The 12,586-nt window shown below is 41.2% G+C and overlaps 2 protein-coding genes across 6 annotated transcripts in view; one reads left to right on the forward strand and one right to left on the reverse strand.

The window, feature by feature from the left end:
- The window catches only part of CLDN10 (claudin 10), a 61,576-nt gene extending 52,317 nt beyond the window's left edge, over positions 1-9,259 (forward strand). For all 3 annotated transcript variants that reach the window (XM_005505856.4, XM_065057034.1, XM_065057049.1), the window contains exons 2-5: positions 46-207; positions 373-454; positions 8,051-8,158; positions 8,894-9,259. In XM_005505856.4, the coding sequence (XP_005505913.2) occupies positions 46-207; positions 373-454; positions 8,051-8,158; positions 8,894-9,008 (467 nt within the window). In that variant the 3' untranslated portion in view covers positions 9,009-9,259. The remainder of the gene's footprint in view (positions 1-45; positions 208-372; positions 455-8,050; positions 8,159-8,893) is intronic.
- A 1,021-nt stretch (positions 9,260-10,280) lies between these two features.
- DZIP1 (DAZ interacting zinc finger protein 1) overlaps positions 10,281-12,586 on the reverse strand; it is a 41,091-nt gene continuing 38,785 nt past the window's right edge. For all 3 annotated transcript variants that reach the window (XM_065057018.1, XM_065057003.1, XM_065057008.1), the window contains 2 exons: positions 11,922-12,087; positions 10,281-11,141 (listed from right to left, as the gene is read on the reverse strand). In XM_065057018.1, the coding sequence (XP_064913090.1) occupies positions 11,059-11,141; positions 11,922-12,087 (249 nt within the window). In that variant the 3' untranslated portion in view covers positions 10,281-11,058. The remainder of the gene's footprint in view (positions 11,142-11,921; positions 12,088-12,586) is intronic.

The following is a 12,586-nucleotide window of genomic DNA, read 5'->3' on the forward strand; positions in this document are numbered from 1 at the left end:
TTCTGGTTCCAGTTCTCATGTCAGCCTTACTCTTTCTCACTGCAGGTTACATCCAAGCCTGCAGAGGACTGATGATCTCCGCTGTCTGCCTGGGCTTCTTTGGAGCTGTTTTTGGACTGGTCGGGATGAAGTGCACAAAAGTTGGAGGCTCTGATCAGACCAAAGCAAAAATAGCTTGTTTAGCTGGACTGATTTTCATACTCTCTGGTAAATATACCTTATTTCTTTAAGTTTGGGTAGCTGAAGTCATACCAGAGCTGCTTCTTTATTCTCACAAATTCACACACAGTTTTCCATGACTTCATTGGCTTCAAGGTCAAGCCCAAAGGTCTTCTGCTGGCTCCACTGAATGGTTTGTCTTATGCTTTTCAGGTTTGTGCTCTATGACTAGTTGTTCCCTGTATGCAAACAGGATTACGTCTGAGTTCTTTGATCCTACTTTTGTTGCACAAAAGTAAGTACTTTCCTATACCCATAAATCTTTCAAAGAAGTAGACCTTGAGTTCCCTACTGCGCACCAGAACCCGTTTAAACAGAGAGCAGGAGCTTCTCCTGTCGGGCAGAGGAGGAGAGTGGGCTGCAGTTTTATTTAATTGTATTTTCCAACTGTAATAACCATGTGCTGAAATATGACAAACTGACACCTCACCACACAGTGATTGCTCTGTCATTTTTGTTTCCCGGGCTTATCATAGCTCAGCAGGGTTCTGCACCGCTTGCTGCAGAGCAAATAGGAGGAAAGCTTGCATTTATGTGAGAGATGTAGCAAAGGGATTTTGCAAGACAGAGGCACTCATTAGGTGCATAATTCAACAGGGAAGGAAGAAAATGATTTCCTTAAGATTTTGCTAGAAGGTGGTTTCCATAAAGGTGTTGAGCACAGCACAATGTTGACTCCTCTTGAAGACAGGTTTTTGGCAGGGTCTGTGGACGTTTTGCTGACAGATCTTCAAATACAGATGACTGAAATTTGGATCCTAAACCTTATTATAACCAGTAATCGTACAAGCACTAACATAAATGCTTTGACTGTACATGCAATGAAATTTAAGGGAGTGTTTATAGAATTGCAGGATCTGTATCAAAGATAATGAGCATCCCTAAAAACTCCCTTTAAAGCTGTGCAGGTTCTCAGGACCTACAAAGGCAGCAGTTCGTGAACCAGTGCTTAGATTTTGGATTCATGTCTTATCCATCAAGTCTGAAAACATTGGCTGTAAATTATACCATTACAGACTTTCTTGTTTTGGCTTCTTACGTAATGTAAAGTTATCTTCAAATGCAAGAACTTCAAAGTTTTCTTGGTGGTGATTCCAAAATGTGTGAAGCATTGGGTATAAATTTCCGTGAGATGCAATTAAGGGCTCAGTAAGGAGTCTGAGCCTTTCTGTTTCTTCTTGGTAGAAAGAAAATAGTCTGAATAAATAATATTAACTGGATCCATGTTTGCAGTAGGGCTGACACTGTTTCTGCTGTCTTGAAAACAAGTTCATATAAGATTTCCTCCATAATTCTGCTATAGTTTCTGCTTGTTTGATACAGTGAGGACAGGATCCAAAGGCCTCCAGAAGAAACAAAGATGTGAGGTACTGTGAAGAAAATGTAGCCTGGCTATATAGCCAGAAGTTAATAATTCATCAGGCTTACTGTTCCTGGTGAAAAATACCATGGTTGTTGCCAGAAGTCTCTTTCCTACACTGTATTCTTATGCTGTTCTGCTGCAAAAGAGCAGGCAGACTTCATAGTGGAGTTTTACTGCGAGAAAGTAGGAAGTTCAGTTTAAATATTGAAATAAAGGCAGTAAAATACCTTTTGCAGGTATTACCTCTTTTTTTTTTCTTTTCCTGAACAACCAACATAGCTCAACTGCTTGCACACATAATCGTAACTACAAAGATAAAGGCCGAGAGGAGAGCCAGAAGTTGTATTTGGATTGCGCACACTGTAGCTCATTCAGTGACCTTGGGTCAGATTGAGCTAAGGGTGGCATTCAAGTCCTTTCTCAACCAATGTAAAATATGTTGGAGTAATGTGTTCCATTGCCTGCTCTGAACTCTTTCTTTGAAATGCATTTCAGAAGCATTTAATGTGCTTTGTGGGTATGTTGTGGAAATTTTGCATTGGCTCTTCACAGAGAGAGGGTGCTGCTTTGGGTTTCAACCCTGAAGTTATTTTGGCAGCATCAAAAACAGGCTTGAGGTACCGTTAACGGGAAGTGAATGACACAAGATGCTAAACATCATCTCAGCCATCACAATTTCCCTACAGCCTTCTGCATTTGAAAGAAGCACCCTGAATATATATATGGGTGCAGGAGGAATCAGAGACCTGCCTAAAGCTGAAGAGACTTCTAGTTTGAATTTATGTACTGAGGAATGAATTTATGTATTGAGGAATTTGTGAACGGGAATATTGTGTCCAGTTCTGGGCCCCTCAGTTCAAGAAGGACAGGGAACTGCTGGAGAGAGCAGGACAACGAAGATGATTAAGGGAGCGGAGCATCTCCCTTATGAGGAAAGGCTGAGGGAGCTGGGTCTCTTTAGCTTGGAGGAGACTGAGGGGCGACCTCATTAATGTTTATAAATATATAAAGGGTGGGTGTCATGAGGATGGAGCCAGGCTCTTCTTGGTGACAGTCAGCGGTAGGACAAGGGGCAATGGGTTCAAACTGGAACACAAGAGGTTCCACTTAAATTTGAGAAGAAACTTCTTCTCAGTGAGGGTGCCAGAGCACTGGAACAGGCTGCCCAGGGGGGTTGTGGAGTCTCCCTCTCTGAAGACATTCAAAACCCACCTGGACACGTTCCTGTGTAACCTCATCTAGGTGTTCCTGCTCCAGCAGGGGGATTGGACTAGATGATCTTTTGAGGTCCCTTCCAATCCCTAACATTCTGTGATTCTGTGAACTGAGGAATGGCAGAGGCCACCATGGGGACACCCTGAAACTTGCCTTATTTAGGAAGAAATCTGAGGCTGGATGCCTAAAATGCAACAGTTTGTATTGACAATTTGAAAGAGCTCCAAAGGAATTGTTTCACCCTACATAATAACACGTGCAGAGTTTTTGGGACAGCATGGGACACCTCGGTGCTTGCAGCCAAGATGGATTTCATTTTTCTTCAGACACCTCTAATATTAATAGGAGAAAACCTGTTGTTCTGCTTTGCTGTCTTGCTGATGTTCCTACAGGTTCTCTTAAGAAAACCATTTTGTCACATTACTACATTTAGTTTAAAAAAACCTTCTCACAGTCTATACTTATTGTTCCTTGCCACAATTTGAACTCTGTAATCGTGATCATTTTTACTGATGAATGGGGTTAATTTATCCAAATTATCTAACTCCCTGTTCTTTTTTTGTAGGGAATTGTTTACCTTCATCTTTCTTGTCTCTGAATGGATTGTGCTCCATTCACACAGTTCCTCTTTCCACTGTCCTGTTGTGACATTTGAATCTATTTTTCAGTTTCCAAGGACTGTAAGAATTAGACATTAAAAATGTGTATTTCCCTTGAGTAGTTGTGTAGATCCATTCGGAAGGTATGCCCTCTATGTATGCTTACATCCAGTTGGCTAATGAAACTTCCACTGGTTTGACTGGGAGTTTGTTTCATGGTCCTAATGTATGTAACAACTAGAATATTATTCTTCTATACTGATCTTATACTTTTTTTCATTTCATTGAGTTCTGCCTCCCTGGATTATGGTACAAAATCTGCTCTTGGCCTGCTTGGTGAGCATAGTTGAAGGTGGCTTTCAGTTCTCTGCAGCTGAATTCTCTTAGTCTTCAGCAGTCATCACCTCTAGCCCCTTCATCAATGTCCCGCTCCTCCCCGAGCTGCCAGAAATCTCTAAATGATCCTTCAGCAGATTCATTTCACTGATTGGAGCTGGTGGATATGCAGCCACAGACTTAGGAGAGTGGCTGCTTTAGTTCTTGCACCAAGAATTATAAGAACAGAAGAGTGTATTTCCCTTCCCAGGGAAGGCAAAAGCAGCAAATGCAGAAATTTCTTCTAAAAAAAGCCTTTCAAGTCTTTCTTTCTCTCCTTTTTTTTTTTTTTTTGTCTCTTGGAGGTACCAATGTATTTGAGCATTTTTTCATATGGTAAGAGTTTTTTTATGTACTGGATTTTTTGGGACATTAGAGTTGGCTTCTTAAATGCTGAAAAGGTAGATTGGATAAAAAACAGGGAGCCATACACAGGTTATACAATGGAAAATTTGAAGTTTTCTTCATAAGCACCAGTGTAAATCAATAAGTCTTCTACCTGTTTAAACATGTGGAGGAAAGACCAATTAGGCCAGTTCTGCAACTCATTAACCTGGCGGTGTGGCAGTCACCAGAGAAGGATCCATATTCACACAATCTGTTTATACATATTATAGTAATAGATGTTGCCTTAAAAGTACAAATAGTCACGAGAACAAAGGCTGGACCCCATGTCTTCTTTCCCCACCAGTAGGCAATGGTCAGGTGATCCTTTTCTAGACAATTAAACCCAATGCAATCTTGATTTCTTTTCTGTACAACTGCAGAGCTTCAGGAGGATAAATGGTCTCCTTATCTCCCTCACATTAGCTTCTGGCCAACTGACTAATGTTAGCAGCAAATGTGGCAACGAACTTGTGTTTCCCGCTTTCTAGGCAAATGGTCTTGGTGATTAAGTTCTTAAAGCAACAGCCTTTCTGGGCCTCGGTCCATTTTGATCTGCATTTAGAGCTCATTAAAACAGGATCCTTGAGGGTGCGATTAATATTTTAGAAGTGTAATTTGCTTGTATTTCTTGCATGTTGACTATAATGGGATCCTAGGTGATGAACTCTGACATAGAGATCTGCTGAACTCTGACAACCCCCAGTCCTTGAACAGCCAGAAAACTGCTCATGTCTTGTGAAAACTGTAGCACATGGTTGGAAATGTGAGCATAGTTAGAATTAAAGCTTTACAAGTTTGGCAGATTTTGAAGTCAAAAGGAGCTGGGTGTAGAGTTTTCCAGGGTGAAAGGCAGCTGAGCTATGGTTTCCAGCAGTTTAATTTGGGGCTTGGGTGCCTAAGTCCCACACTGAGTATGGAGAACGTTTGAGGGAGTCTGATATTTTTTTAGCAAGGGATGATGAATAAAAACTCCACTTAGGATGATGTGAACATAAAATGAAAAAGCAGCCTAGGAGTTAGAGCACTAGTAGGGCCATGAAGAGACAGGTGCAAACCCTCACCAAGTGTCCTCTAAAGGTTCCATCTCTTTTTTGGCAGTAAGTCTCTGAGTCAGAAATTATTTGAACCTGCACGTCCATCTCAAATCTGGGTGTGTGTCCATAGCATCCAGGCAAATGCCCAAGCATCAATATTCTACGTGTGGCTTTTTCTCCCTGTGTGACTTTTTATTATTATTTTTTTTAAATCTGTGCTTTACCCCTGGGTACAATCTCAAGAAAACCTGAAAAAGCATTTTTTTTGGTCTCCAGCCAACACTTACCCCTTGTGATGTATTATAGGAGTTGCTGCGCCATTTTCTGGTTGTCTGGGCTCACTGTCAATTTTTCAGTGTTTCCACAGTGTCATCTTTGTAAAGACACAAGTTTTGCAGAGCAGGCTATAGGTGGTTTCGGTTGAGTATTTCAGCTAATGCTAAATTAGGATCTGTTCACAGAATCACAGAATTTTAGGGGCTGGAAGGGACCTCGAAAGATCATCTAGTCCAATCCTCCTGCTGGAGCAGGAACACATAGATGAGGTTACACAGGAACGTGTCCAGGTGGGTTTTGAATGTCTTCAGAGAAGGAGACTCCACAACCTCCCTGGGCAGCCTGTTCCTGTGCTCTGGCACCCTCGCCATGAAGAAATTTCTTCTTAAATTTAAGTGGAACCTTTTGTGTTCCAGTTTGAACCCATTGCCCCTTGTCCTACCGCTGACTCACCAAGAAGAGCCTGGTTCCATCCTCGTGACACTCACCCTTTATATATTTATAAACATTAATGAGGTCACCCCTCAGTCTCCTCCAAACTAAAGAGCCCCAGCTCCCTCAGCCTTTCCTCATAAGGGAGATGCTCCACTCCCTTCATCATCTTTGTTGCCCTGTGCTGGACTCTCTCCAGCAGTTCACATGGAAGCAACTACAAAATCTTTAATTTGTCCAGGCAGGCTGTCAACTAATGAGGCTTTCATTCAGCTGCCTCACCAGAGCTTAGAACAAACAAATTTGGTAACCAAGGCCTGAACAGCAGAGCCACCTGCCCCATGACGGGGGCTGGCTGGGCACTGGGGCCTGTGCTTTCAACGCAGGATCTGAAGCGTCAGGAGGTGATAAAGGCTTCCCCAAGGAGGAACTGGAGCTGGGAAGCCAGAGCAGGAGACACAGTCCATCCTAATAGTGAGGAATGTGTGGCTCTGGAGATTCTCGGGCCTGCGGGCTAATGCAGGTCATCTCAAAAGGGTTTTAAAGAGCAGCACCTCAGACAAAGAGCTGGAGAAGGGAGAAAAGTGGCAGCCGAGACTTACTGCTTGTCTTGGAGCTCCAGAGCTCAGATCACTGAGCAGGGAGGAGAAGAATCTCTTCCCCATGCCCTCCTTTTCCTTCACTTACTGCTGTTGTGATAATGCTCCTCAAGCACCACCATCTCCTCTCGGAGCCAAACTGAGCAGTTTCTGGCTGCAAACAAATGGTGACTGCCATAGGAGGACCATGGCCGGTGAGCTGGAGCTGTGCCCCAGGGCTGGGAGCGATGTCTTGTAACCTGAATCCAGCCACGGGCACTAGAGGCGCAGAAAGTTGCCAGCACATGCACATGGGCGTGTGTGCACACATGTACATCTGCATGTGTGTGCATGTATGTGCATATCTGCAGATGCATATATTGCCCCTGCTTATGTATATATTGCATTTTTTATTTTATGAATTAGTACTGTTGCAATTCAGGAGAGAAAAGGGCAGAGCTGTAGAGATGCAGAAGGAACACGGGAGTCTGAGTGCTAAGAACATAGCCATCCGTATTATTTCATTATTTAGAAGACAAAGGAAAAACGTAACCAACATTTTAAAAACCTTCGAAAAATCACTTTACGGAACATAGAGCATAGGAAAAACGTAATGAAAGTTCCAACAATTATCTTCCTACATTTCCGTTTAAAAAGCAAAACAAGCATTCAGCAACTCTATTTTTTATGAAGAATACGCCTGTGTTTACTCTGAATGCAGAATATATATTTTCAGAAAATTCAAATATATTGGTCAATTAGTCAGAGTCCTTTAGAAAGGTTGTTTGTCAAATTATTTTGCATTGTCCTGGATTGTAATGGCTTTAAACTGAAGGAGGGGAGATTTAGATTGGGTATAAGGAAGAAATTCTTCCCCACGAGGGTGGTGAGGCACTGGAACAGGCTGCCCAGAGAGGCTGTGGATGCCCCATCCCTGGGGGTGTTCCAGGCCAGGCTGGATGGGGCTTTGAGCAACCTGGTCTAGTGGAAGGTGTCCCTGCCCATGGCAGGGAGGGCTTGGAACTACATGATCTTTAAGGTTCCTTCCAACCCAAACCATTCTAGGATTCTATATACATATGTACAAAACCCTCATGTTTTAAGCAGGCTGGAGTGTGGATAAGGAGGGAGAGAGATCCTGGGGGCCAGAGGGGACAGTAAAGAAGAGCTGTAGGCAGCAGCTCTACTCGCCAACTTCAGTGAAAGACCCGGTTTAGCTTGGGAGCCAGTGGGAACAAACCCAAGATGGTCCAAGGGGACAAGCACTGTGCACTGTAAATGGGTCAAAAAATTATGTAACCCCAGAGCCAAGCAATCCAGGAGGGGTGGCAGAAAAACCAGGCACCCTGGCTGGCTGCGTGGAGGGGATAGGCAGGGACAGAGTCTGCCTCCTATGAGTAAAATAATGCGAAGAACATGGGTGAATGGCAGAGCTGCTGATTTTATGATGAATAATGTGTATGTCAATGGAAATTTATTAAGGAAAAAATAAAATTGAGTTATTTTATTCTGAAAAAAATACTTTAAAATCCATGCTCTCTTGTGTTAAACCCATTTGTTAACTTCCTGTAGGTATGAATTAGGAGCAGCTTTGTTCATTGGATGGGCTGGAGCTTCGCTCTGCATAATTGGTGGCAGTATATTCTGCTTCTCCATAGCTGAAAACAGTAATTCTCCAAGGTAAAACACAAGTTGTGCTTATTGAAAGAAATCAATGCTAGTGCATTTGTACCCGCTATACGTACGTGGTTTGACTACTTTTCCAAAACGCTTTGTGGTGAGGCTCACAAAACGATTGTGTGGATGAAATAAAATAATGGGATTTAAGGATAATGCTCTTTCCATCATTAATGTAATTAAGAAAAGCTATTGATTCGGAACAAGTACTTGTGTTATATATACTTTGTAAATTTACTGCAGCTGGGAAAAAAAAAAAGGCATTCGCTGATGTAGGAAAAGTGGTCGGGTAACTTTACAGGTGTGAATAGGCAAATTTATTTAATCCCAAATTGTGAGATGACAAGTGAGAGAGGTGAAGGGCAGCGGTGGCAGCAGCAGGACATCCAGCAGCAGGAGAGGGGTCATAATGAAGAGGCACAGCTGGAGGGAGTAACTGTTCACCTAGGATCTGCCAGAGCCTTAATATTTCATGATTGGGCCCTAATTTACTTAGTTGTGAACAAGAGATTCGCTGTTATAGAAAAGTGAATTGCAAAGAGAGATGCTGGAGGGGGAATCTCAAACCAGAAGGAGACCACTCAGGGAAGGAAGGTGCCCCCCTGCCCCCTCCCATGAGATTTGTAAGCAAGTTCCTATACATTTCTTCTAGTTTTATATTGCTATGATGCTTGGATACAGGGATGTTAACCTGTCTGTGGGATGAGCTGTGAATGGTTGATTCTCTTTCCTTTTCAGGAGGGGGTATGCATATAATGGAGCCACATCTGTGATGTCTTCTCGTACAAAGGTCCAAAACAGTGTCCCAGACAAAACCCCACCAAAGCACTTTGACAAGAATGCTTATGTTTAATTGTACTGTTGGAAGATTCAAGGCATTATAAAAGTGTTTGTACGTTTCATTCAGAGTGATTTCCCCCCAATCCAATGTAATTACCACTAAGACAATGACTTTTTAAAACATTAACTTGCAGCTTTTTACATATTGATGTAAATTTTAGTACATACTATTTTAAGATTGATATTGGTATTGTAAAGTTTATATCTGGAAATCATGAGCTGATGTTGCTTTCTGGAGAAAAAATAAATGGGGTATTTACCAAATCAGTGTGTCAGTTGCTTATGGGAACAACATCACACGATATTGACCACAACGCATCATTGCAGTGAGGTTGGTGAAACACTGTCCCGGGTTGCCCAGAGAGGTGGTAGATGTCCCATCCCTGGAGACATTCCAGGCCAGGCTGGACGGGGCTCTGAGTAACCTGATCTAGTTGAAGATGTCCCTGCTCATTGCAGGGGGGTTGGACTAGATGACCTTTGAAGGTCCCCTCCAAACCGAACTATTCTGTGATTGCAACTGTTTCTGAAATGGGTTCAGTACTGGACAAAACAGCCCTTCCCTGTGCAGGTTAGTATGAAAAATATCTCACCACTGATGAGCAGTGACACTGGAATTGCAGAGCACACGGCAACTGCGGGGCCAGACGACAGTCAGTGGCAATCACCAGGCTCTTGCCTCATCCCATTGCCGGGGTGGACAAATGTGGTACTGGGTCAATTCAATGCCATAGGAACAAGAAATGAAAATAAGCATGGGATTTGGGGGTTGTTTGTGTCCCCTCTGCCTGGGTAGGGTGGCCGTGACACCTTTGGCTCTAGAGTGGCTCCAAACCCCTGGGTCACTGCCCTGCCAGTGCCATTCCTGAAGGGCTGGCCAAATAAAAGCAGGCAGTGCTTACCAGCGCTATTTTAGATAATCCTGAATTAGTTACACCAGTTCAAAAATTCAGCTAGCTTTTTTAAAAAATTTCATGTACCTGCCCATAGAAATGTGACGGCTTTTGAGGGAATATTTGTACAATGAGTCAATAAATGAGATCAGAGATTATGAATAACCACAAAATGCTCTCTAGGCTGAGACCTGAAAATAAGTCACACACTCGGGTCTGTCTTGAAGTTTGAACTGATGGACCCCTAGAATTTCAATACATTGCTTATTTTGGGAGAAAGACATAAATATAAAAAATGAATAATCCTATTTATTTCTCGGCACAGTATGACAGAAAAGGTTTTGCATCTGATACCATCTAAAATACAACAAAACTACAAAGCCATTCAAGGATCTTTTTCTGTTACTTTATTTTTGTATTTCACTGAAGTGAAAGCACCATTGTTTTTTTTTTAAGAAGGCAGCCAATATGGACGAAACAGAAACATGAAAGTATTTGTGCAATGGCAAGTCAGTATTTTCCTCACCTTAGCTTGACATTTGCTTATTTTTTCCAGTTTTTGTGCTTTTATGTTAACCAAGACTCGAGTCTAATTTAAAATAAAACAACAAAACCTTCCCAAAATAGGAGGCATTTCATAACTAGTTTTAAAGCTAAGGCCTGTTTTTCTTTTCATTTGGTGTTTATTGTATACCATGTTAGAAATGTAGCATTTTCATAGATGGAAATATTTTATTTAAAATGTTCACAATTCTATATAAAGTTTATGATAAAAAAACCAAGAAAATATGCATCTAAAAATTTAAAAAGTAATACTCTGGAGTAAACTCTGTTCATTGCTTAACAGGCTTTCTTGCAAGACCAGTTTCAATCTTTAATGTAAACATTAGAGGCAAGATCTTCACCTCAATGAAATCAAAGAGATTTTCACCACTAAGTTCACGAGAAAGAGGAATTAACTCTCAATTTCCAAACAGACATGGCCAGTAATGTGCATATGAATATTCTTGTTTCAAATTCAGGACTGAAAGACACAGGAGCTCTGTACAAAGTTTTCCTTCTTATTACATGACCTGCATGAGAAATGAAGAGAAAACACTTGATGTTTTCAACTACATTTTCAAGGGAAACAGACCCAGACAGCAGCGCCTCCCATCAGGAGTGCAGCAATTATACATCCGAAGAATCGCTCCAATCTGTTACAGTGACTAAGCTGCTTTTTAACGTGCTTGTATTCTCAGCTTCTTGCAGGACTGTTAAAAGAACATAAAACATATTATTAACAATTATTAATCATATTTTGGGGCTATTTTTACTTTGTATTTATCTATGGGAGAAAATTACGTGCTATGTGAGCAAACACCTGTGGACTTCAGGAAGTCCAGAATTTCAACCAGTGAGGAAATTACAAGTGTTGATAACTGGGAGGCTGTTTCTGTCACAGAACACAACGCACAGCCCAAGCAGTCAGTGTCAACATTACTTTAACAATAACCTGAAGTATCTTTATATAACTGACACAGCTTTAACCTTGAAGTATATTGAAATGTGAGGGCTAGAAACTACTGTATAAGTTCTATGTAAGACTGCAGTGATTACCAGTACCTCAAATATTTATCTCAGCCTGGTAGGTCACTCAGATTTCTTGAACAAACCTGAAATTTGATTCTTATTCTCAAGACAAAGGAAGAAAGTTTCCCACCTCCCTTAAATCTGAGAAGGGATTAAAAAAAAATTCCTTGATGATAAATCTTTAAGATGAGGCTGAAGCCTGATAGTACTATATGTTTTGAAATGTCAAATTTAAGTTTCTTGTCACCCCTGTGTATTTGTGTGTGTGTTGTTTACTTGTTTGTATCAAAAGCATCATACATGATATTTATATGCCATAGAACCAAGCACACAGTTTTTCTTACTTGTTCTTTTCTTACAAAATACCATACATTGAATTGCAATTTGTAATACAATATACTTGAGCTCTCCTTTAGGTGTGTCAGTCGCTTAAGGCTCATACATAGCAGTATGAATGTTACCTTCTTCCTTTGGTGCATTTCTCTTGGGAAGACCCCACGCCTGTACCACAGCAGGAGCATTTGACTCATTTTTATGAACCGTCAGTGGCTTCTGAGCCTTATCTTTCGTCAATAGAAAGTCTTCTACTGATGATATATCCCAATCATCTTCATCAGCTTCTGTGAACTAACAGGGAGAAGAAAAAAGACGCATTTTTCCTCTGTCTGCTCAAGTTGTGCTGAGTTCTCCTATAACCTCAATGCACTGGCACATACCTGGTATGACATCTATCCCCACAACTTTAAAGTCTGTATAATTCAATTACCTAAATTATAATAACCCACTATTATAGTTCCAAAGCTAAAAGTGTTGGTTTGGGGTTTTTTCATAACTGGCAGAAATCTATGGTTTTGGGTACCACACGTCTAACTTAAAAAAGGATTGTCTTTTCTGGGATATTAGCTATTCCAATGAGAAAGTCCTTTAAGCATTAGAATGTATATTAGTTACACGAAAATAGAGACATGACATCATCATGCAAGTTGGCAGTTTAGTTTGCTATATAAGCATTCTATATTCACTCTAGAAAAATTCAATTTTGCAACAAAGGCCTTTTCAGTTTAAAATCATTTATTTTTTAAGAAAAATAACAAAGGTTTAGAAAAATCACATGGTGCTCAAAGTT

This window comes from Columba livia, chromosome 1 (assembly GCF_036013475.1).
Source record: "Columba livia isolate bColLiv1 breed racing homer chromosome 1, bColLiv1.pat.W.v2, whole genome shotgun sequence".
In the NCBI taxonomy this organism is placed as follows: domain Eukaryota; kingdom Metazoa; phylum Chordata; class Aves; order Columbiformes; family Columbidae; genus Columba; species Columba livia.